The sequence below is a fragment of the Carassius auratus genome, chromosome 24 (assembly GCF_003368295.1).
Source record: "Carassius auratus strain Wakin chromosome 24, ASM336829v1, whole genome shotgun sequence".
NCBI classification, from domain to species: Eukaryota; Metazoa; Chordata; class Actinopteri; order Cypriniformes; family Cyprinidae; genus Carassius; species Carassius auratus.
In genome coordinates, this window is record NC_039266.1 from 19822004 (window position 1) to 19848615 (window position 26612).

General features: G+C 35.0%; 1 protein-coding gene across 2 annotated transcripts in view; it reads left to right on the forward strand.

Moving 5' to 3' along the window:
- LOC113042549 (matrix metalloproteinase-16-like) overlaps positions 1-25670 on the forward strand; it is a 59971-nt gene extending 34301 nt beyond the window's left edge. For both annotated transcript variants that reach the window (XM_026201484.1, XM_026201485.1), the window contains 6 exons: positions 2522-2683; positions 5356-5573; positions 15405-15543; positions 17861-18011; positions 18100-18215; positions 20470-25670. In XM_026201484.1, the coding sequence (XP_026057269.1) occupies positions 2522-2683; positions 5356-5573; positions 15405-15543; positions 17861-18011; positions 18100-18215; positions 20470-20798 (1115 nt within the window). In that variant the 3' untranslated portion in view covers positions 20799-25670. The remainder of the gene's footprint in view (positions 1-2521; positions 2684-5355; positions 5574-15404; positions 15544-17860; positions 18012-18099; positions 18216-20469) is intronic.
- The last annotated feature ends 942 nt before the right edge of the window (positions 25671-26612 follow it).

A 26612-nucleotide genomic window follows, 5' to 3' on the forward strand; every position in this document is an offset into this window, starting at 1 on the left:
ACTGGTTGCACTCTTTCTGATTCACTAAAACAAACTGGCTCATTTAAACCGGATTCAATCATTTGGGAATTTAACGATACCGCTCTTGCACTAAAATACACTAGCTGCGCTGTTTTTGATTCCCCGATTGACTCGTAAGAGTCATTGTTTGGGAATGCTCAAATGTTTTTGATTAATCTCTCTATCTTGCACTAGTTTTATCCTCTTTTTCAGTGGAGACAGCTTAAATGAACTACATTTTTACATTTTATGACAAAATATAAATGGTGTTTTGCTTGCTTTTTGGGTGGCCATGACTATGTGGATGCTAGCATGTTGCCATGTGGTTGCTGGGTTGCTACACCCTGCCTTAAAGGGACATTTCACCCAAAAATGAAAATTCTGTCATCTTTTCCTTGGAAAACAGTTTATGGGTGAACTATCTCTTTAATTAAAAGAGCCCAGATGGCTGTAGATTGCTCTGATCCCTCTTTATATTTAAGTCTAGGATTTCGGTGTCATATACTGTATGACTGTGGTGTAAACAACGAGAGGATTTATGCAGAAAAACTTTTGAAAAATACTACTAGTGATCTCTCTAATTTCAGACAGTTCCAATGCAGCCCAATTTCCTACAAAGTCTCTTCAGATCTCGCTCTAGCACTCCCGCTGTCCCTTTACTCGTAAATTCTTAATAACGCTTGTGTTGTGTACTGTACGTACAGTTTGTTTCCTTCTAATACCCTACCAAACTAATATTTTTTCTCTGATAACAGAACTGTAACTGGTCTCATGTGTTTTGTTTGCTCAGTAGCGTTTGGTCAATTGTGTAATTTAGAGCGTTTCGGAGCCGTCAGCCATCAGCTAGCTGGCAAATCCTCCAGGGTGATGTTCCATGTGCAGAAATAGACCGAAATATCCAGGAATGCAAAACGCATCATTTGATCTGCGTCTCCTGCGCCAAGCAGTTTACACAAAACACAAGTAGACTGAATAAAAAATGTGTCAGATTCATTGGTGCAGGCAGATAAAAGAGGGAAAGATAGAGAGACAGAGTGAGTCATAAATACAGGAGAAGAGAAAAGACAGATGTCGGTTTGTAGCTGCTGATGTGGCCTTCATGGTCGCTCTGTCCTCTGCGGTTCACATTAACCGTCTCATAATGTCTGCCTTCCTTTGGTGTTTGGACTGTTTTCTGGCCTGTGGCGTAAAGTCCCGCTCCAAACCATCACATGGCGAATTGGGTGGGGTTTTCCATTTGTGCACAGAGGGAAGATGCTCTGCGTGGATGTTTGATGTGAGAGTGTGTAGTGACAGGGTTCGTTCTGTAATGAATCCCAGCAGTAGCTGTGGTTACTCTGGATGAGGGATTCTGGAGTGGAAACAGAGATGGATTACAATTAGGCACACAAACAACCACACGCACACAGGCAGACAGCAGCTTTGATTCTGACATATCATTATGCGCTTTGACACATTTGCTGTAAATTTAGAGGAATTCTTTCTTTTAGAGCTCATGTGCGAACTAGCACTGGCTGGGTACATATATATGTCTCATGATTCAGTATATGTTAAATAACAATATGAATGGATCCTCATTACTGCTCAAAACTAATTCGGAAATAATACTGTTTAAAGATATTCTGCAAAAAGAAAAATGTTGGTATACTGGGTCCTGAAAAAAAAGACAGAAACGGACGAACAGTATATTTTTGACTCACTAAAAACAATCAGCTCATAAGAGTCATTCATTCATTTTGATTCACTAAAAAGAACCAGCCAATAAAAGTCATTTGTTTGTTTTTGGTTCAATTTGCTACCAACTATTTCATAAGAATAATTTGTTTGCTTTGAGAGAAAAAAAAATGAACCAACTAAAGAATAATTTGTCTGCTTTCATTCACAAAAAAAAATATTTACATTCACATTGATCTAGCAACTTTGGATAAAAGCGACTTTAGATAAGAATCGTGTTTGTTTTGATTCACAAAAGATAGCTTTCAAGTATCATTTGTACATTTTAATTCACATAAATATGGCTTTTAAGAGTTGTTTATTTGGGAACAGAACTACACTGTATTGTTTTAAACTCTAAACTAAAAAAGAACCAGTTTGTAAAAATTGTTTTGTTTTGATACACTGAAAAAGGACTCACTCATAAGAATCATTTGTTTATTCTGATTCACAAAAAAAGAGAGATGGCTCGTTAAGACTTGTTCGTTTGAGAATCAGACTACAAAGGTCACACTATGTTTCTGATTTATGAAATTTACTAAAACGACTCAAGAGCGTTTGATTCCCTCAAATAAATCAACTCATATGAATCATTGGTTTGGGAATCAGAACACATGGTTAACACAGCATGTTTTTGACTAAAAAGTGCCAACAACTCAAAAAAGGGTCATCGGAGACTTTTAATGGCATCTTAACCCAGATGTGGTACTTTCATTTTAATAGTTTACAGTGATTTAAATGGTTTTATGTGTGCTGCAGTGTGTCTCAGTGTTTAACTAACTGATATGTGTGTGTTTTGTGTGTACAGGGAACGATCTCTTCCTGGTGGCAGTACATGAGCTGGGTCACGCGCTAGGCCTGGAGCACTCCAATGACCCAACTGCCATCATGGCCCCCTTCTACCAGTACATGGACACAGAGAACTTCAGACTGCCACATGACGATCTGCAGGGCATCCAGAAGATCTACGGTAAGATTCACACAGGACTCATTCAATTCACTATATACTTTTTCTGCACTGAAAAAAAAAAAAAAAAAAAAAACATGTTTTTTCGAAGTAAAACAGATTATTGGAGTATGTTTCACAATAAAATGCTATTTCAGTCTGGTTTTTATTTTATTGTTTTTATTTCATTTCATTTTCATTTCATTATTCATGAAAGTTTGTTCCACCGCACAATAAAATAATAAAAAATGGGTAAAATTCAACTTTTTATCTCACAATTCTACGGTTTTTTCCTCAGAATTCAGAGTTTAAACCTGTCAATTACATCTTTTACTTCTGAGTTTATGTGTCACAATTTAAAGTTTTTTTTTCTCCTCAGAATTTATGGAATTAGATTTTGATCTTTAATTCTGAATGTAACAAAGAAAATGAATTAAATATATTTTAAAACAGCAAAAAAAAAAAAAAAATAATAATAATAAAAATTTGCCTCCAAATTATATAACGCTTCTAAAGTCTTCATTTACGCTAACTCAGTTTTTGTTCGTGATTATGGCACAAATTCCTCATGGGGGCGGGTCTAGCAGCAGTGCATTCTCATTGGCTGGTGAGCATTTGATTGATGACGTCTTGACCTGAAAGTGAAGACATCAGTCTTATGCTGTTTAGTTGTGCAACCAAGAACCTGTAAGTGAAGACCTATTAAAAATAAGATTTATTTATTTTTTTAGAATTGTGAGACAAAAGTCAATTTTGAGATATAAACTTTAAATAAATAAAAAAGTCAAGATAAAATTAATTTTAAAAAGTTGCAGTTGCCTAATTTATTTATTTATTGTTTCATGGCATAAACAAGTTTGCATAGTTAGTTTTTTTAATTTTTTATTTTTTTTTACAGTGTAACACTAAATATTGAACCTCAGTGTGTAGCTCAAATCAGAACCCCCTTAGCAATTACATAGCCACACCCTGGCAACCATTCACGCTTTTCTTATAAAATGTAAAAATCTACTGCTTTATGTTTCCCTCTGCTCCTCCACCCCCATCCAGAAAAACACTAAAATGCACGTTCCTGAGATGTTCAGATCCTCTTTCCTGGACCCCATCCAACGTCCGTCCCTTTGGTCTTCCTCTTTCCTCCTCCTGACACAGGATGAGACCGCTGAGGGTGGAGATACTCGTACATCTTATGTATCACACACACATTCCCAACCACGTTCTCTCAATATCCATCACCCTCACCAGAGCAGATCTCGGTTTCGTTGGCCCTGTGTTATGTAACGTGAAGGCCTGTAATCCTCGCTCTATTTCAGGAGATTTGATTTCTGACAGTCACTCCTCTCTGTGGTTCTGCGGGCCGCTCGCATCTCCAGAGGGCTAATCCTGTCAGGCCTCCATCCTTTCCTGATTCATACTTAAAATCATTCATTATTTCCTCCATTTAATCACCTATCCTTTCATACTCACAGAGGATTTCTTGACCTCTTGATCTGCAGGCTTGTAGCGTTCGTCGACTCTTCCAAAAATCTGACGTCTTAGTTCATTGTGCTAACAGCTTGAACTCTTCAGCGCGGGTCAGCCATCTGCTGTGCTGTGATAATGAGTCCACAGATAATGGAGGTGTATGCTGGACTGTAATTGATGCGAGAGCTCATGATAGCACTTTTTTATACCATATATATATATACATACACACACACACACACACACACACACACACACACACACACACAATATCATTTAAATGTAAAAACATGACAAAATGACAAAACTTGTTGGGGGTGAGCAATCAAAGCAAGATCGCTGATATACACATGTAATCAATTTTAAAAGTGTTATATTAACAACATATTCATAAACTGATCCGAGGTTAGGCTACTGAAATATATAACTTAAAAATTGGTACACTAATTGTAACATATACTATAATATAAATAAAATCTAATATAATTTATGAAAAATATTTAAATAAGGTGATTTTTTTTGTAATATAAGATTTATAATAAAAGTACTTTTAAAAAAATTATTGAATGATTATTTTTTTTTTGTATATGTCTTTATAAAAGTGACAACAGAAATGTAATAAATTAGCATACCAGTGTATAAGGGGTAAGGGGTATTTATACATTTTATATAAACACAATAATCATAAACTAATATAAAGTTAGGCTATTTTTTATAATACACGATTTATAATAATAATATTTTTAATATTAATGTAATTATTATTTAATTTATTTTATTATTATCAATTTTTTTATTTAAATACTTATTGAATTATTTATTTTATATGTCTTGATATAAGCGTCCACAGAAATAAAACAAACATGGTACAATGGTTTAGGGGGATTTGTATGCAATGCATTTAGCCTCTAAAACCCCTTTAAGCTTGCTTTTATAAAATATAATAAAACCGCATCATGAGAAAACACAATACTTAAAGAATCATTAAATGTATTATTCCTAAAAATGTATTATTCCGAAAATAGTGTAGTGCATTAGCTTAAATGTAGGCTATTTACTATTGTAAAGCTAATGGCACATAAATATTGAATTTAGACTGCATTATGCGACAAGATTTTGCCATTTATGAGGAGGTTTTTGAATACAACCACCCTAATTGTGATAAACATAAATCATTAAAAACTGGAAAACATTTAGTGTTTCATAACTGTTATCTCTCTCCCTCTCTTCAGGACCTCCAGATAAACTTCCCCAGCCCACGAGACCCCTACCAACAATCCCACCAGCCCGCTCGCACCCTCCCGCAGATCCACGCAAAAACGACAGGCAGACGCGACCCCCACGAATACCGACCGGCGACAAACCAATGCACCCCAACGCCAAGCCAGACATCTGTGACGGCGACTTCAACACGCTAGCCATCCTCAGGAGAGAGATGTTTGTCTTCAAGGTAAGCCAACGAGTGAGGCATTCAGTGCCTGTCAGAAATCCACAAAACAAACAGATTCATATGTCTTAATTACAATATGAAACAAGCTCATTTCAAACGAATGGTCTCATAACTGCCACTTCAATGCTGTGTTTAGAGCGCTGGCAGCTTCAGCTGACAAAGACACACACACACACGTGGCGGCCGCAGGAAGCGTTTCAGCCAGCGTTACGCCTCCCTGTGTGTGGGTGTTTTCTCTTTGTTCCCTCAGCGCTTGTACTAAAGGAAAGTGGCCTATTAGTCAAAGCCAATGAGCATTTCTTTGCTCGCTGAACCTGAGAGATGCCTTCAATGAGTCCGTAACCCTCCAGTGTGATAGTTGAGTGTATCAGGATAGCTGAGGGTTAGCAATCACTGTATGGATGGCAGGGTGCGGATTATAGAGCTCTGACCCTACTGATGAAAGCTTCAACCTCACCAGTGAGGGAAAGATAAAGGGAGGCTCATAGAAGGAAGATAAGTTCTACTTAGGAAACAGCCGTTTTGTGTAATGTTGTGTAATATTATGTAATCAAAAGTTAATCAGAATGCACATGGTGCCAAATATACTCTTACATACAAAAGTAGCCATAGCAACAGAAGGCTTCTTAAGCGTTTTCACAAGGATCAGTATTGAAGTACATTGACAAAGCATTGGTGTTATTATTAGTGGTCTACTGTTAGATTTGCATCTCCTATGCATCTTAAAAATTTCACAAGTAGCGCGAATATTACTTTAAAATAGATACATAGAGGTGCATCTCAATAAATTAGAGTCTCGTGGAAAAGTTCATTTATTTCAGTTATTCAACTCAAATGTACAACTTTTATTGTTTTTATTTTTATTTTTGTTTTTCGAAACTCGTGCACACACCGATTCCAAAAAGGTTGGGACACTGTCCAAATTTTGAGTAAAAAAGGAATGGAATAATTTACGAATCTCATAAACTTCACAACATGACCTCAGGAATACTTCCAGAAAACATTGTTGGTGAACACAATCCACCGTGCCATTCACGTTGCCAGCTATAACTCTATAGGTCAAAAAAGAAGCCATATCTAAGCATGATCCAAAAGCACAGGTGTTTTATCTGAGCCAGGGCTCATTTAAAATGGACTGTGGCAAAGTGGAAATCTATTCTGTGGTCGGACGAATCAAAATTTGAAGTTCTTTTTGGAAAACTGGGACACCATGTCATCCAGACTAAAGAGGACAAGGACAACCCAAGTTGTTATCAGCGCTCAGTTCAGAAGCCTGCATAGATAACGTCAGAGGTGTCTTACCTGGGCTCAGGAGAAGAAGAACTGGACTGTTGTCCAGTGGTCCAAAGTCCTCTATCAGATGAGAGCAAGTTTCATTTGGAAACCAAGGTCCTAGAGTCAACAGATTAACAATGGAAACTCTTCTAAAAAAGTATAGTTTGCTTACTTATGAATATCATATTTATTCAGATGTATATGAATAAAGACTGGGTCCAGTAGTTGTGATCTGTGTGTGTTTGTGAAACAGAGCTTACGTCTCTGAAGGCTGCAGCACAGATTTACTTTGCTCTCACTTTACACACAGCCAGTCTTTTCTGTATATTTTTCTCTGTGTAAAAATAGCTGGAATTCATTTGTCAGAATGTGTCTTTTTTTCTGAGTTCGCCAAACTCATGCTGACGTGTAGATATATTCCACATGAAGGAGGTTTTTGTTGGGCTCTAATCTTGTCATTTGGTCTCCACTCCCAGTTTCACGGCAGACGCCTCTGGGAAAACAAAATCTATCATGAATGCTGTTACATTTCCTCACTTACCCGCTCAGTCGCTCGCTCTCTCGCATGCTGTAAACTGGAGTAGTCTATCATCACTGCTAGACAATAACACAAACATATTTCTGTGCAGTAAAATGCTTAAAGTCTGCCATCTAAACTCAGAAGCGTAGCCACAGTAATATCAGTGTCAGATCCTCACACTGGCAGCTCACGGTTATGGATGGGAAACCTATGACTGTTTATTCATCCAATGTTTTCTTTTAGACTGGTCAAAACTTTATGTCAGTTACATAGAGATGTAGAAAGGTCTATTTTAAAGTTGAGAAGTTGACATTGTGGCTAAGTTTATGCAACTGGCAACTGATTGGCTGAGAGACGAGGAGAGAGATAATAATCATCTGCAGACAACCAATCAGAAATGCTCAGAGGGACCATTAGGGAAAGTTTAATATGAGAACAGAAACTTCCAGGAACTAGAATTAAATATAATTAATAGGACTGTCAATCATGTGAAAAACAATCAAATTAATTACATGATATGCTGATTAATAATCACATTTATTTGCATATCATTATTTGCTGAGACTAGCCAAATGATAATGACACAAATTCACTACTAAATATCTGCAAATAATAAACATTTGTTTAGTTTCTATAACATTAACCCCTTTGCGTGCAAACATCGCTGACGGCCCCAGTTTATTATTGTTTCACTTTCACAGCACATTAAACATCACTGTCTTACTTCATCTGGACAAACTGTGCATCAATGGAAAGTTTAAAGACTCAAGCTTCGATATTTGACCAATATTTTGATAAAACATTGTTGCAGTGACAGATATTTAGTGATTTATGTCAGGAGTGCAAAATAATAAATCCGTATTATGCCACATTTTGAATAGAAATTCACAACTCCCTCATATTCAGTCACGTCAAGAGCGGTTTATTTGTGTTCACATAGACTCACTGAACAGCGTCAATAAGGATTTACAGACCAAAGATGCATATCTGCGGAGATATATGGATATATTTACTGATGTTTACTTCATATTTCTTCAGACAGAATCGTCATTTCTATTCATTTTCCACGGATTTACGCGATCAGATGATAAACAGCCTCTCCCAGCGATCTCTGTGTGCGTGCATACATATAGATATACATATGCATATATGCATACATATAGAACTGACCTACATATCAACTGGAATATATATTTTTCAATACTTGATTAATGTATGAATAAATTAATATATAAAAAATGTAGTGATGCCAAACAATTAAAGTCACCATGAAATAAAAATGTACAATTCTTATTTTTTTAATGGAATACTCTGTAGTGTTTATTATAAATTATTTATCCGTACACTTCATTTTTTCTTTTTTTTTAATCCACGTGCCCTCGTAATCTTTAATTAAAAACAACAACCTTCCCTCCCCCTCAAAATGACTTCTCTACTCTTCAGGTCACAAGCTTGGCGCGAGGGCGGAGCTACTGGCGTGAGGGGTAAACGCTGGGATAAACGACTAAGGGGAAAGCACTGACACCAGTCATGATGGAGTACGTTAAATCTAGGAATATATAAAAATATGTAAATGTTTAATATGTATTAAATATTGTATTTATAATAAAAACACAATGTAAATATACAAAACTATATTTTTTCATTCTCAAATTAAAATTCTCTAAACCTTGTAGGTACATTTTCTTCAGCTGTAAATAAAAGCATGCTTTGTTTTCTATCATTTCTCCGGTAATATAAACAGTCAGTTCCCTCCTCTCTCTCTCTCTCTCTCTCTCTCTATAGTAAGTAAGTGTGTCTGAAGTATAGGAGAGTGTGTCTCTCTCTCTCACTCACTCACTCACTCACTCAACTGACTGGCCGTCTCCTGAGTGCTGCTGTTTGATGCGGTTTAAGTCTGTGCCCAGTGACAGATCTCTTCCGTCCAGTCCTGTGAGGAGAGTTTCACAGTCCAGTGAGGGATCTGTAGACTGTGAAACAGAGAGCTAGAGGCTGATCTCCCAGCAGTGAGCTCTCAACCTGCCCAGCACCACACTGCTCGCACTGCTTTCATCTTTCCAGTGCATCTCCCCGCACACATCCCTGTGTTTAGTACTGGCTGGCCGATACACTGTGATACAGACTAAACGCTCTCATAACTTACTGCTTCGTCCTGCAAAATCAAACATCAGTGAAAGCAAATCAAATTTCATTGATCGTTTTCTGACATCTAAATGAATCGATATGTAGTTATATGGCAGAGAAATATGAGAAACTGAGAGATTTTACCTTCATTTCAATTTCTCTTTTTCCTTAATGATTCCATTAACAATTAATAACCCTTAAATAAATATATATACACATGTACATTTTAAACAACCACATACTGTATAGAAGCTTTTATAAGCTCATTAAATGGCATCAGAAGAAGTTGTGAAGATCCTAATCAGTGAACAGCATGTGCTTCAATTACTTTAATCCTAACGCTGCTTCCTGTACGATAACATTATTTTTAACATTTCACTCCTATGTGTCACACAGCTAAATTAAAGATATTTTAAATTGAAAACAGTCCAACTTGTACCAGAAAATGCTCTCTCTGAGAGTGACTGTTCCCAAAAAAAAATAAAAAATGCGGTACAGAAGGTCACATAAGACACTCTTTCTTACAGAATGAAGCAGAATACATTTTTTCTCTGTGACCTATTTTTTAAGCTCCAAGATTCGTGCATCCCCACACCACCACCTTTGTAACACAAGCATCATGCATTTTAAGGTCTTGCAGAGATTATATAGATAACAGACAAAAGGTGAATTTATATCTATATCTATATATATATCTATATATATCTATCTATCTATCTATCTATGTATATATATATATATAGATATATATATATTAGTGCTGTCAAAATTAGCGCGTTAACGCATTCGATTAATTTGAAATATTTAACGCGTTAAAAAAAAATAACGCAATTAACGCGGTTGCAGTTTTTTTTATTTCCAGTTGTGGCCTTGTGTGTTCAACGTGCAAAGAAATATGGATAAGACCAAGGAAGGACTTTTAGACGGAAAGTTTCAGTATAAAACTCTGCCGGATTACTCTTCAGTCTGCCGCAAGAAACATTACTCTTCATTTAGTCTGCCACAAGAAACAGCAACATTAAAATCATGAACTCAAATGTCATTGTTTAAAAAAAACGTTAATAAGCTTAAACGAAAATAACAAAATAATTGTGTAGCGGAGTATTTTTTGTACACAGTGCCGCGAACTGTCAATCACTCCTGTACGCGTGCATCACTGTCCTCCTCGCAGCTGCAGCAACTTGCGCTCTCTTCATCAAGCTTTAAAACAAAAAGGGGACAAAAAGATCATATTGTCTTTGTGCATAGGCTATAGATTAATTAGATAAATGAATATCTAAATTTGTGCCTTGCCGTCTACGGTATTTTTTTAGAACTTAGAAAAAAGATGCTGCAGCCAATGAGCAGCCAGCGGGGGCTGCAGGACGACTCAACCTCCGCAGACAGTTTTTAATGTTTATCAGACAATAAAAACTCAAGATTTTGCTTTAGTATAACTCACAACGAGTTTCAGACACCTTCTCCGGCCACGTTGAGTTGTTGACACTTAACAGTGGGAAAAGCGACACATGCGCTATTCACTTGTATAACTTAAGGGTGAATGGGTAATGTAGTTTCTGCTCTGGGTGGGATGAATTAGGAAGCTTGCATTGTGAAGGGCGCTCTGAAAATCGGCAGTGCAGGTAAAAGATTAAAACCTCTATTAAAACAGATGTCCAGATGAGCGTACCGTTACGCTACAAGCACGTTCTGGGCGCACGGAGAGGTGGCTGTACGCTCAAGAGCTATATTTGGAAGTGGCGGTACTGAGTACCTGTGCCTACTGGCCCACTTAAAGCACTGGCAATGACTATACTTTGGAATTTTTTTGCAGTCCACTTAGAATTCAACATGGAAATCATTTTTGTTTTTATTGGCATTGATTGTTTTGAAATTCAAATGGTACTTACATGCCTGTGTTTTTATTTCTGTAATAAATATGGCTTTCAAGCCAACAGTTAATTTGGAGGATATTGATGGTTTATTGCAGGTATGTTGTTTACATGAGAAAATCTGTGTTACAAGTTAAACAAAAATTCCAATAAACAATCATATTTTGAATTTAAATAGTTTCTTTGTCTTGAGTTTACATTAATTATTTACATTTTACATTTACATATCCAAAAAGTTTCAGTCTTTTAATTGCGATTAATCGCGATTAATTTTAAAAAATTGTGCGATTAATTAGTTAATTTTTTTTAATCGATTGACAGCACTAATATATATATATATATATATATATATATATATATAGATATAGATATATATATATATTAGGGCTGTCAAATGATTAAAATTTTTAATATCAAATCAAATTAATCAGAATTTTCAGTGGATTAATCATGATTAATCACTATTTGCAATTACACCTGAATCCTAACCATTTATTTTTTTTCTGAAATGCGTACCAAAAGATAAATAACAGGAAACCGATACATAATTTTCATGTATTGATTCATCAATATGTGGTTCTTTTTTTTCTGAATTTCAAAAGTTTAACATTTACTTAATCAAATTTACCTGAGCACTATATCAAACCATGCCATTTAATTACAGATAGTGTAAGAGGTTTAGGTGAACCAGTGGTTAAATATAGCCACATATCTATGAAATTATGCATAGAGAACCTCGAAAGAATGAACTCAGAAACACAAACATGCGCCCTCTGCACTCTGGGCACTCTTGTTTTTATGCAAATGCTTTTCCAAACAGCTGTAATTTTCGCTGCATTGCATGTAGGCGTTCTGCGCATGCGCAGTGTGAAACACATGACGCTATAACAGGAAGAAGCTCCAGCGTATCAACTACCAAAGTCGTCTCTGTTTATCGAGCTTGGCATGAATGTATTTGAGAGTAACTGGGGTAAAACCTTAAGCTTCTTCTGTGTTTTCGTCGCAGCGCTCGCCGCTGTTTTTTACTATCTTGAGAATTCAGAGATCGACGAGACTTTCCTGACCTGAATAATTTGTCACACTGCGCATGCGTGAAATGCGTTAAAAAATTAGACGTAATTAACGACAAACAACTAATTAACGTCGTTAACGCGCTATTTTTGACAGCCCTAATATATATATATATATATATATATATATATATATATATATACACACACACACACACACACACACACATACATCACACAACTGGTCAATAGGTTTCGAAATAAAAAAATATTTTTCATTTGAATTTTTCTTGAAAGAAATCACACTGAGGTTGCATTTATTTAATCGTAAAATGTAAAATTGATAAATTAAATTGTAATAATATTTCACAATTTTAAGTAACAGTTTTTCATTTAAATATATATTTAAAATAAGACTTATTTCTGTGATGTAAAGCTGAATTTACACAGGCCATTACTCCAGTTTGATCAAAAATCACAATTGGTGCACAATTATTATTGGTTCACGAATATTAATTATGGTCCTTTTTATTAAATGATTATTGTCTATAGTTTTAAGATGACTTAAATAAATAAATATAATTATATTAATAGTAAACTAAAAAGTAAGGTGTGCTGAAGCTCTTCTGTCATAGGCAAACGCAGATGAATGTGGTGCATCTACAAGCTGTGCACAGGTCACTGTTGTGTGTGTGGGCTTCCCTGTGATCAAAGAGTGGCAGGCAAATCTGTTTGTCTTTCTCTGGTTTGTGATAGAAGAGGCTGGTAAGTGAAGAATGAGGAGGCGGAGGAGTGTGTATAAAAGCGAAGAAAACCAGCCACAATACTGGAGTGTTGTTTTTGCATTGTTATGCAGTTGCTAAGGTGTTCGGAGTGTTTTTTAGTATGTTGCTAGGTAACTGCTCACAGGACCCAATCAAATCTGAGGTATTATTTAAGTGAGTATGGGACAAGTAATACAAAAGTGCATTCTAAGCAAACACTACTAATAAACAAAATCGCTGTGCTCTGTTTGATACATTTTTTAGCTACAGTGAGGAACAAGAGGAATCAAAGTAGTGGTGCAAAATCTGAGGAGTGACGTCTCTATAATCGAGTACAAAATGCTGTCAGCGAGGAGCAGGCTGAAGAAGTGTCATCTGAGCGCATTACTGCAGGATAAAATGAAAGACGTCTTCAGTTTTAGAGATACTGATGGTCAGATTACATTCTTCAATTTGCAACATAAGATTAGTCAGGAGAAGCAAATGTGTGCTTGAAGAATAATGGAGTTGTCATCTCTGAGCCATATGTTATGCTCAAACTTGCTGTTGAGTTGCATTCTGAGAGATTCAGTCCTGGTGAAACGTAGTGTTGGTGCACAACAAATTCTCTCAGAACTGCATATCAACGAGATGTGTTTCTGGATGCTGATTGGTCGATGTCATGTTCCAGCTGTGCTACACTACACATTATAATTATGTTCGACAGAAGAAGAAAAAATCAAAGAATGAACAAATAGAGACTGCTTGACAGAAAATGCTACTTCTTTATCAATTTCATTTCATTTATTTGAATTCATTTATTTTTGTTTATCCATTTAATATAATACTATAATAAATATATTATTTTTATTTTATATTTAAATAAATATTTTTTATTGCTTTCAAATCACTTAACTGAGATTACTGTAATTGCATCCGAAATAAATTTATAATAAAGATTCATATATATATATATATATATATATATATATATATATATATATATATATATATATATATATATATATATTATGAACATTATATAAACATTAATCAGTAATAGCTCTGATAGCACTGCATATTTTAATAATAATTATTATTATACAAGCAAATGTACATTAGATATTAAAAAAAACAAAATATGCACAAACATGAGAACTATTCTGAGAATCTCATTAAAACTTTTTTATGACATTAACAAGGTTGTTTAATTACCAAGGGATATTATTGTAACTTAGGTCTTATTAACTAATAATCCTGCCCAAACGTTATGTTATTTAGTTAACTATTCATAATAATAATAATAATAATAATAATAATAATATTTTTTTTTATTGAATGTATTTAATATTGAATTATTATTTATACATAACTTATTTTATATTATTGAATAATATTCTTTATAAAATATTATGAATATATATTAATTATATTAGTAAAAATATATTTAATATATATAGCAATGTTATTTTTGAATATTTTAAGTTCAGCATTTGGAGAAAAAAAAGTCATACCGGTATGGAATGATTAGAGATTAAATATCACATATATTTATTATTTATTAAATTATTATGTAAATAATATATTTATTATTTATGTAAATTATTAACATTTCAATGATTTAATATATATTGTATATTGTATGTTTATATAGTTTAAATTATTATAAATAATATTTAATACAATTTAAAATGTTATATCATCCCATCATCCTCTTCAGTAGCACAAGAATGATAAAAAAAACACACAGATAAACATCAGTTACACACTTAAAGTGCATCCTTTGCTCTTCACTATGAATAAAAAGCCTCCAGCGTCTACCGAGAACCATGAAAGAGAGATAGAAATACATTAAATTTCCATGTGGCTATTTTATACATTTTGATTTCTGGACTCATAGCAGCTGCCCAGGAGGGAACAATTGTTACGGCCACCACAGAGCGATGTCTGTTTTACCACTAATGTTTAAACAAGCTTGGAGACATCACAGCAGTGGCATCAAAGCTGTAGATGTGTGACGTGGGATCCAGAGCAGCTGCGGCCAAACAGCAGCAGGTGAAGGCCAGGACTATTCCCGTTAGGGTTTGAGTTATTTATAAAATATACTTTTTTGAGCCTAAAACAATGACTTGTAAACAACAGAATAGCTGCTTTCAAGACTAGACTTCTAAAGCTTTGTATTGACCACTATGTGCTTCAAAAAAAAACAACATGCAAAGCCTTATGGGATGTCTGACATGTACCATTCAGCTAAGGTTTTTTTCTGCCTGTGTCTTCTCTCTATGAAGGACCACTGGTTTTGGAGGGTCAGAGATAATACTGTGATGCCCGGTTACCCCATGCTCATTAACGTCTTCTGGAGAGGTCTGCCACCCAAGATCGACGCCGTCTATGAAAACAGCAAGGGCAAATTTGTGTTCTTCAAAGGTAAGGTGTGTGTGTGTGTGTGAGAGAGAGAGAGAGAGTGAGAGAGAGTTGAAAAATGCAAAAGAGGAAAAGATGAGGCTGATACAAATGAGATAATGACAAACACACACACACACACCTACACAAACACAGCAGTTTTCCACACGCTTTTGTTCCTATTTTGATAAATGGTCTCCCGTGTTCAGAGAGCCTAATCAACCTTTTTAGCCCACCGTGCCTGTCATGTTTTTAGCATTATTTATTTGCCTGAACACCGTACATCTCCAGCATCAGATCGGAGAGCAAGAGGAAAGAGGGACGATTGAATCATGGATGCATGGAACAATTATGTTGTTTCCGTCTATCGGTGTGTGATTGTGTACTTTGCACTCTAAACCTCTAACACTAGATTGCTAGATAAAACACAAAGTAAAATAACTATGAATGAATGTGAATAAACTTTTTTTGATGAGAAATGTTTGAAATCACACCAAGCTCATTATGACTGAGCTTATAAACTCATCACATTTGTGATTTTCTTCCCATGGGCTCGTACACAGTGTGTGTGGTCCATGTGGAAGCAAATAAACACTTTTTTTTTTTTCTCACACTCATTGCCGGTGGAAAGCAGCACAGAGTGAGGATCACTTACACTGACCTCTGAGCAGTTAAGTAGGTCAGAAAGCATAGCCAAATCTGGACGTTTAAATGTGTTGTTCTGGATAACGGTGACCTCCAGCTAACACTTACAATAAAACCAACCTGCAGTTTCACTTTCACAAACACTCGCACAATGACCGAAAAAACGCACATACACTAGGTTCCAGGGGTCTGCAGAGATCTCTCTCACACTCGGCCGTGACCCCGCTGAGAGGGCCATGAGAAAGACACAGGTGACGTGACAGGCATTTCCTCCTCCAGAGGAAGAATGACGGACCTGTCCTATTCTGACCCCTCAGACTCCAAACAAACCATGACGGCCCGCTGCGCCCCTGCTCTCCTAAAGCACACTGACATTTTAAATTGAAGGCATTAACAAGTCAGGTCTGAGTAACAGAGGCCTGCTCACGGTAATTAAAGGCAAACAGGAAGTGCCTGAACTGTGAAATTGAATGTTTGGTTTTGCTGACACAGACATTTCTGGAAATGATCAATGTATCAATTTATCAAGTATCAACCTCAGTGTCAGATTATCAGTGATTTGAGGCAGGTTTCACTGGTAGAAACAGGAAATGTGATTAGGGTTATCTTTACAAAGTTTGTCCATTGAATAAATGTGCATACGGGCGATACTGTATATTATTAATTTATATATATATATATATATATATATATATATATATATATATATATATATATATATATATATATATATATATATATATATATATATATATATTCTTTACTGTATATGTCCATTGTCCATTAAGAACATTAATTAATTCTAATATTTAATAATCATTGCTGCATTATATATAATAATAATTATTATAATATTGAATAAAAATTATACTAAAATGCAAAACTGTATTTATAAAAAAAAAATCTGCTGCCTTTAATTAAAAAAATTAACATAAAAATAATTTGAACTCTCTCTCTCTCTCTCTCTCTCTCTCTCTCTCTCTATATATATATATATATATATTACAGACACACACACACATATACACAAACATATATATAGTATTTTGTAATATGTACCATATATAGCTAGAATAATATTTAATAATACTTGAATATTTTATAACATGCTTAAGAATGTATGTGTAATTTTATTTATAATATTTATAATTTTTTATATTATTGTTTATAATTATTTTACTTTTACAGTTTTTATATATTATATATTATTTATTTATAAATTAAACTAATACTGCTTTTAAAATAAATGTTTACTGTAATGTTCTCATTATATTATTTTTTTTTATTTTTTATTTTATAATGTACAGTACAGTATTTATTTTGCTGTTAAATGGCTTAAAATATTTAAATGATTCATAAAGTATGCAACAAAATGCAGTATAATCAATCAAGGCATATACTGGTGGAAAAAAAGCGCAATGCAATGTGAAATCAAGGCATATACTGGTGGAAAAAAAGCGCAATGCAATGTGAAATCATCACAATATATAATCGATAAATTGTCCAAAATCAGCAAACCCCTCAGCGGTATGTGGAGCCACACTTGAACAAATCAGCAAGTCATAAAGAATTCATAGAATCCATCATTTACATTTTCCTTCTTTGACTGAGCTGAATGACAGAGCGTTCTCAAAATCAACCCTGGGCTGAATACTGTAATCTCCTGATTTCTCCTTTGTTCTTGTGCTGTTTCTAGGCAAGCAGTTCTGGGTGTTCAAGGACACAATGCTACAGCCTGGTTACCCGCAGGACATCTCAATGTTTGGAAACGGCATGCCAGCACAGAGTATAGAGACAGCCGTCTGGTGGGAGGACGTGGCCAAGACCTACTTCTTCAAAGGAGATAGGTATGTGCACAGCATGCATGTGTGTGTGTGTGTGTGTGTGCGCTCGGCCATGTGTGTGTTTTCACTTTCTCTGTTTATCTATATGCAGGTATTGGAGATATAACGAAGACTTGAAAATGATAGATCCTGGTTATCCCAAGTCCATCACTGTATGGAAGGGTGTTCCAGATTCTCCGCAAGGAGCGTTTGTGGACAAAGCTAACGGTAAATTTATTATATATATATACACACAATTGTTTCACTATTTTTTCTTTAGGTTTATTGTTCATTCAGAATATGAATTATTTTTAAAATCTACGTAAACTGACAAACACTATATTGTAATGTTTGTAATATAATTTACTGTCATTTTTTATTATGTTATCATCCAATCTAGTTTAAGCTCCAAAACCATAAGACTTACTTTCTCCTATTCAGGATGCTTTTGAACTGTAAAAATGACATAGCTTTGTGTGAGGAACCCACCAAAATTAAACATCCCTTCTGCCTTGGCATATTGTGCACAAGTCACATAGACCACTTTTATGTTGACAAAACATTCATTTTAAGCCATCGAACTCCCAAAAAAAGACCAAAACTTGGTATTTTCAATAGATTTTGTTAGTGATGTGGTGCTCATGCAGGCGACACGAGTTTGAATCCCGCTTGCAACATTTCCGAACCTCATGTCCTCAGCATCTTCCCATAATTTCATGTCGTTTCCCCACTACATTCATAAAAAGAAAAAAAGCAACAATTGCAGAGAAATAATTTGGAACCCAATTTGGAACCAACATAATAAAAAGGGGAAAACCAACAAAGATTCTAAACATATACAAAACTTAAATAAAGACTCGTTAGCAAACTAATTTAAACTACAAACAGACCATGCAGCATCTAAAACCCTCTTGCATTTGACTCTGTATCTTTTCTGTCCATTATGAATTCTCGTTTACACTGGCCTATTTTCATTCTGCATAAGAGCACAGTTCTGATAGGTTGTGTGTTTCGGGCGAGTGTGAACGTCTCTGGCAGGAGCTCTCGGGGTGGGGACGTCTTGCATGAGTTCAGTCCGTAGCTGCAGGCGCACAGGTCGACAGCCACACACATGCCATCTGTGCCCAGCCCTGCTGCCAGGTTTGCTCGTGGACGCAGGCGTTCATCTGAGCGTGAAGGGTGGATTGATATTCCAGGGAAATTGTTTGGCTAACCACACTTTGAAAGTGATTGTGGGCTTTCTTTCAGCCCTGTCTCTGCACGTTACCCAAAAGGCCTCTGTGGGCGATACAGAGTCGAGAAAATTGACCCTAATTATGTGTCATCATGCCCAGCCGATCATGGGGAGATGGGAAAGTATAGTTGTTGTTTTTTTCGTTTTTTTTTCTGCGCTTTAGTCCTGCAAGTATCGATGTTACGACAACCCATGGTCTTACGATAAGCCTTTCAGATCACACTTTTTAGATCACACTGAAACCCTCTTCCAGTCTGGAACATTTTCTTTTCCAAGATGTAGAATCTATGTTCAACACAATTAGTGGAGAGTGACAGGAAATTAGCAGGGAGATGTGAGATTAAGATTAATCTCAGACTGGAACTTGCATCACCCACACGTGCACCATGGCTTAATGTCAACGCCAGTTGGCCTGAACAACCCAAAAATAGATGACAGATCTGATGACACTTTGGACAAAACAAATATAATTTGTTTGTCACGTTTTTTTTTTGGTCATTTAAATAAAACATTTTTAAATGCACTTTTACATATATTTATTATATAAGTGTGGTGACCCATACTCAGAATTCGAAGCTGTCCCGTCCCGAGATTCAAACCCACAACCCTAGGGTTAGGAGTCAAATTCTCTAACCACTAGGCCACGACTTCCCCAATGATTAAAAAATATATATATATAATTGTGAAATTTTAAAACAAAAAGCTAAAATACATATTTGTTCATTTTATAATATATTTTATAATATTAGTTAATATTTTTATTAGTTTTAGTATTTTTCTGTTCTCATTTTGATTTTAAATAGTTTTAGTAATTGTGTAGATTTGTCTTTTTTATTAAGTTATTTTATATTAACTAATAGGTTAACTAATAGGTCTTAGTAGTTTTTCTGTTCTTATTTTAATTTTAGTTTTAGTATTTTTGCTGTGTGCTTTTGACATTTTTATTAGCTTTTTAAATATGTTTGTATAGTTGTTTATATATATATACATTTTTATAGCAGTTTATTTATAGTTATTTTAGTATGTGAAGTTAAACTAAATGAAAATGAGAATGAAAATGAAAAGAAATGTTGCCACAGATATTTATTTTGAGGTTTGCTAAAGTCCATACTTAACAAGACTTACTTGTTAGATGACCACTAAAGTTAACAAAATGTAAAAAAATAGATTGAAACGCACATTTAAAATTAAATATCCAGTTTAAATATGAAAACAACTTACAATGTCTCCTGTGTCGATGCTTTGCAGGTTTCACTTACTTCTACAAGGACAAAGAGTACTGGAAGTTCAACAACCACAGGCTGCGGGTGGAGCCCGGCTACCCTCGCTCCATCCTCAAAGACTTCATGGGATGCGACCTCACGCCCATCGACCCCGACATGCAGCCTACGGAGGACGAGGACGTGGTGATTAAACTGGACAATGAAGCCAGCACGGTCAAAGCCATTGCCATCGTCATTCCCTGCGTCCTGGCGCTCTGCCTGCTGGTGTTGATCTACACCGTCTTTCAGTTCAAGAGGAAGGGGACGCCCCGACACATACTGTACTGCAAACGCTCCATGCAGGAGTGGGTGTGAGTCACACGGCCACAAGACACGGTGGCGTAAACATCCTAAACTTGCGAATTTTGGCTCTCGACCTGCATCTCGCTCAAGGAGAACAGAGGGGGCCTTTGCTTTGATTCCCCCCTCCAGGAGACGAGGGGCGCATTTCCTTCCAAAACTCCCTTCTCTTGTCCCATTGGCCCCAGTGCACCCGCTGTAGGACTTGCGGGATTGCAAGGATCCCATGGTGCATTGCACCGTCCAGTGCCACCATTTGTCATGGAAATGGCTGATTGCTATACCTTTAGGTTTTACAAGTGCACGCCGAAAACATGAAAAAATTAACGAAAATACCGCAGGAGTCGCGTTTTCTTTTACTTTGCGAATTTTAGCTTGACTCCGATCTATTTATTTTTCAACTGAAATATTTACGATTCCCTTTAAAGCATCCCAAACCAAATAAAGACTCCAAAGAGGATCTTTTTCTTCTTTTTACGATTTTATTATTATTATTATTATTATTCCCTCCCTGCTCTAAATATTTTGCAGTGATATGTAGTGGGGGAAGTTTTGACTGTTGTGGCAGTCTGTCTCAAAAACAGGGGCCAAAATATTCTGCAATATTTTTAATAGCCTTAATTATGGATTGCGTTGTTGCTTTAGTTTTTTGCTTATTCGTTTGTTTTTGAGCACCGCTTCGTTTGTCCTGTCAGATCGGCAGTGCAGTATTGCTTTGCTCCCTTTGAGATCAGTTTGAGACCTCATTTTTGCCAGGGGCCACACTGGAATGGGGCAGGACTCCTTAAACCTCTGCCTAACATATCAGTCAAAACAGAGGGAAGACCAAGCCACTGCAACGACGAATACTTTATCGCGTTTTTTCCGTCTGACGGTAGATTTGCAACGCAAAGGAAGTGCTTGAACCGTTTATCGTGCTTAACGCTCACGTTTGGTCGTGTTTACACAGACAGAGATCTGAGAATTTGTTTCTTCCCTTTTTCCGAAAGGTTGCTGAGACAGAGCATGTCATCTCCTTCGGACTGCCTTGTTTTTAGGTCTGGATGGGATTCGAGAACCTTGTTGTTTGAACCAGAACCACCAGAGCAACTCAGGACAGCGCTTGATTCAAAGTGTATGCAAGCCTTCACATCCAGTCCTGTGTCTTTACTATCAACCGAGAAGAAAATCAAGGATATATCATGTAACGTTTCATCTTTGCTTCTGATCGAAAGTTTCTGCGAATGGATCGGACGTTTTCTTTGTTTTTGTTTTTTTTGTTTTTTACAGAGTCAGAACTTTCGGTTCAGTTCTTGTCTTGCAGTCTGACTCTGCATTAGCATTTTTTTACGATACTTTTTCTTTCTATATTTTTTTGGTACATTTGAAATCAAATGGTCTCAACCTCAACTTTAAAGTGGTACTTAAAGTGCTAAGCTGTCATCCGGCACGTTTCTTTAGATGCGAGAAAAGAACATACATGATATAAAAAAAAACATAAGCGTGTTTCTGGCAAGCGATGTTTGAATGTGTGTCTGTATTGAAGTTAGATTTTTTTCTTTTTTCCATTTTCATTGTTTTAAGAAAAAAAAATGAAAAAAAATGGGATATTCTTCAAATTCATGTACTTCATGACTTCGTTTGGGACAAATTGTCCTGACAGACTTAATAAATTAATCAGTATATGATTAAAATGCCTTTTAGCGCTTTGTTCACATTTATGATACACATACTGCATTCAGTCTGGAAAAACATATAAACATCTACTCTTTCAACTAACACAAATACTATGGTAATAGCATAGTATTTTATTTTGGTACTCATTTAGTACCACACAATATCAAGACACTCAAAATACTCAAAACACTATGGTATTACCATGGTACTGCCACAGTACTTTTCTGCCTTTCTTTCACTTCCAAAATGTACCATGCTACAGTACAGGACATTTTATCATAGTAAGGTATTTGAAAATGGTACCATGGTACTATGGTATTTTGGACATTGTACCATGATACTATTATGTTATTTACTATGGTATTTTGAATATTTTAACATGATACTATCATGTTATTTACTATGGTATTTTGGACATTTTACCATGGTACAAATACCATGGTGTTCTGAACATGAAACTGGGGTATTATGGTATTTTGGACATTTTGCTGTGACATTTGAACATAATACCATGATACTACTATGGTATTTTGAACATGGAACCATGGAACTATAAAATCTACTATGGTATTTTTCACATTTTACCATGGCATTTGATCATAGTACCATGATACTACTATGGCATTTACTATAGTATTCTGGACATTTTACCATTGCAATGGTAAATTGAAAATGTACCATAGCACTTCCTACGTATTTTACACATTTTACCATGGTATTGCCATGATTTTTTATACATGGTATCATTATACCATACTACTACTATGGTATTTTTAACACCTATCATGGTATTACCATAGTGTTTTTGACTTTTTATCATGGTATTCTGATAATGTAGCACTGTATTAAGGACATGTACCCCATTCTTGGAAATACCATGTAACTACAATGACACATGAGTTCAAATTCCATGATATACCTCAAAAGTACCATAGTATTTCCATCTGATGTACCACATAGAGTACATTTTGTAAGTGTTCTATCCTCTCTCTTTCTCAATGTGTATATGCGTGTATGTGTGCATTCTCATCAGTGCATCTGAACGTTTCCCAGAATCCCAGCCGATCAAACATAAGTCAGTTTGAACAGTTGAGAGGAAACGGCAACCATTAAATAATCCAGAAAACCAAGTATCATAAAGGTGGTGTGTATCCTGTGGTTATATTTAGCTAGTATGATAAGAATCAGAGCATAAAATATGAGACAGAGGTGGGCAGAGGCATTTAGAACTCGCCAAGTGCAAAAGTAAACAGAGACAGCCGCGGCCCCGTGTGCATTCTGATTGGCCTTCGGTGCGCTGGCATGGCGGATGAGGTCAGGTCAGCCATCCAACTGCCATCTATGTTCCAATTCAAATCTAGCTCAGCAAAATGACTGCGGCCATCGTTACTGCAAGCATAACAGCTGAGATGAGAGATTAAAGCTGTAAATGACCCGAATTACTGTCTGTGACTGTTTCTTAAACATGAATCACTCTAAACCAACCAGCAATGTTGATAATAGGGATGTGTGAAACTACATATTTTCAAATTCAAGTACGAGGTGGGTCGACTGAATGACTAGTCAACTAGTTAAGATTAAATATAAGGCCAAAAATATCCGATTGCATGTACACTATTATTCAGAAGTCTTGGGTTGGTAAGACTTCTTTGTGATGGTTATGAAAGAAGACCAAGGCATACAAATACAGTGAAAACTCTAATATTTTGAAATATTACTACATTTTAAAATAATTGTTTTCTATTTAAGCATAGTAAAACATTTGTGACATTAAGTCTTTATAGTCACTTTTGATCAAATTGATATGGAAGCCAGGATCTGCAACAGAATAAAAAAAAATATATATAAAAGTAATTTCTCTGAAAAGTTTGAATTGTGAGATAAAATGTCACAATGACATTAAAAAAATAATAATCTGTGGTGAAATAAAAGAAAGAAAAGTTTGCATGAAAAAAAAGTTTTAATGTAAATGTAGCATTCTGAGAAAAAAAAACTGAATTGAGATTTTATTGAGTGAACTGAGTGAGATTTAAACTCAAAATTGAGAGAGAAAAAAATGAATTATAAGTTTATATTTCACAATTTAGTCTTTTTTTCTCAAAATTGCAAGAAACAAAGTCCAAGATATGGGATATAATCTAAGTTATAAAAACAGTTGAATTTTTTTTATTATTATATAAAAATAAATAAAACGGACAAACCCCACACTTTTGAATGGTCGTGTACTTACATTTTTATTTAAGTAGTAAAATAATATAGTCATCTGACTACAATTTTCGTAAAAGGGGTGAACTTGTTTTTCGATGGAATCAGTGGTGGAATAAATGCAATTTAAGACAATTCCTCATAAAGAGCATTTTATGCTGAAAATCTGACATTAAAAAGATCAAGCAAAAGCTCAGTGTTTTAAAACATACACTGTAAAGCTGCGTCTCTAAATTCATCCAGTTTAAACTGCAAAAAAAATACTTAAGAATAAAAAAGAAAAAAACATCTGCTATTTACATTTTTTTTTTTTTTTTTTGGTTGTCTATCTGACTAGCTGATCATAAACGGACGAGCGTGTGCTTATTCATCAAGAAGCGAATCTGTTGTTGTGTGTGAACAGTGAGTCTCTCTCTGAGCGTTTTCTGTCTAGCCGACAGGACTTGTGGTGCTAACTGGACCTACACTGGTGAGCGTCATCCTGTAGATTTTTGGTGCTGTTATTAGTTTAGACATTATGGATTTACACTTGATTTGATGATGGTTTGTGCAGGAGTAATGTATTCACGCTTATGTTGCACTAGTCGTGATGGTGCATGGATTGGTGTTAAAGGCTCATGTATATTTTCTATGTGTTCTGTGAAGGCCTTAAGCTTCAGCTAAGTCAGGTGTCAAAGGTTGTGCCGCCCATTGGCTACATGTTGGTGCTAGACCCTGATTCGTGTTTACAGTTTCTGTAACTTTAGCAAAGATGTGGTTTTCTGTTTGCTTTTGCGACATGGTATCATTTATTCTCCAGACTAACTTCTCAGTTCCTCCAAATCATTAGCATCTGTGCTAATCTCAGTCATCTTCATTGTCATGTGCATCGTCTTTCCATCCTGATTATGTTAAACGATTCCAAATGAAGGAAACAAACGAAGTCTGAAAAACGTGTTTATGCTTTTTCATTCTGTCTGTAGCCCTGTATTTGTGATGTATCTGTTGACGATCCATTTCATTGATCAATAAACTCATTTGAACATATTTCCCCTGAGCATCTTTGTGTTCATCTAACCTGTACCATCTTCATGCATTCTCATTTTGACTCCGTTGTGGTTGATTCATTATCATTCTTAGTCCAAACATAACTGCCTCTGGAAAAAAAGAGGCAAATAACAAGTTTTTTGTTAAAACAAAAATTAAATAAAAATGAAATACAGTTAACAAAAAAAAAGAACTTAGAAATAAAATATGAATAAAAAAACTAAATACTATAAAATAGGTATAAAATAAAGAATGTATAAAATAAGTAGAAACCATTTGACCAAATAATTCATCAAAAATATTCACCAAAAAAGGAAATAAAAAATTAAAAACTAAAACTAAAACAGGTGAACTTTTTTATAACTAAATTTAAATACAAAAATAAATTGACAAATAAAATAGAAATAAAAACTCATAAAAAGTATACAAAATGATAAATTCAGAAAGTATAAAATGATAAGATATCCGTTTAAAAATATTCACACACACACACACACACACACAAACTAAATATACAGAAAAACTTAAACAGAATAAAATGTACAAACTAACTATAACTGAGCTAAATAAAAACAAATAGAAATAAAAACTAAATAAAAATTCTAAATTATTTAAAATTTAAATTTTAAAAACATTTGCTCAAAAAAATGGTACCAAAAATATTTGTGCACACACACACTCAAAACAATACACAGAAACTAGAAAACTCAAACAAACTAGAGTATAAAAACTAAACTAAAACTAATTGACAATAAAGATTAAAAAAAAAAAATAAACAGTCAGATATTTTATATAAGTTTTATCATGTATAAAATATTATAATAAAGCAACTATTAACACACACTCAAATCTATTATTTCTGAATAAAGAAATTAAGACAATAAGCTTTACAAGAAATATTTTTTTATATGAAAACCTTCCATTTCACAATGTGATACATTT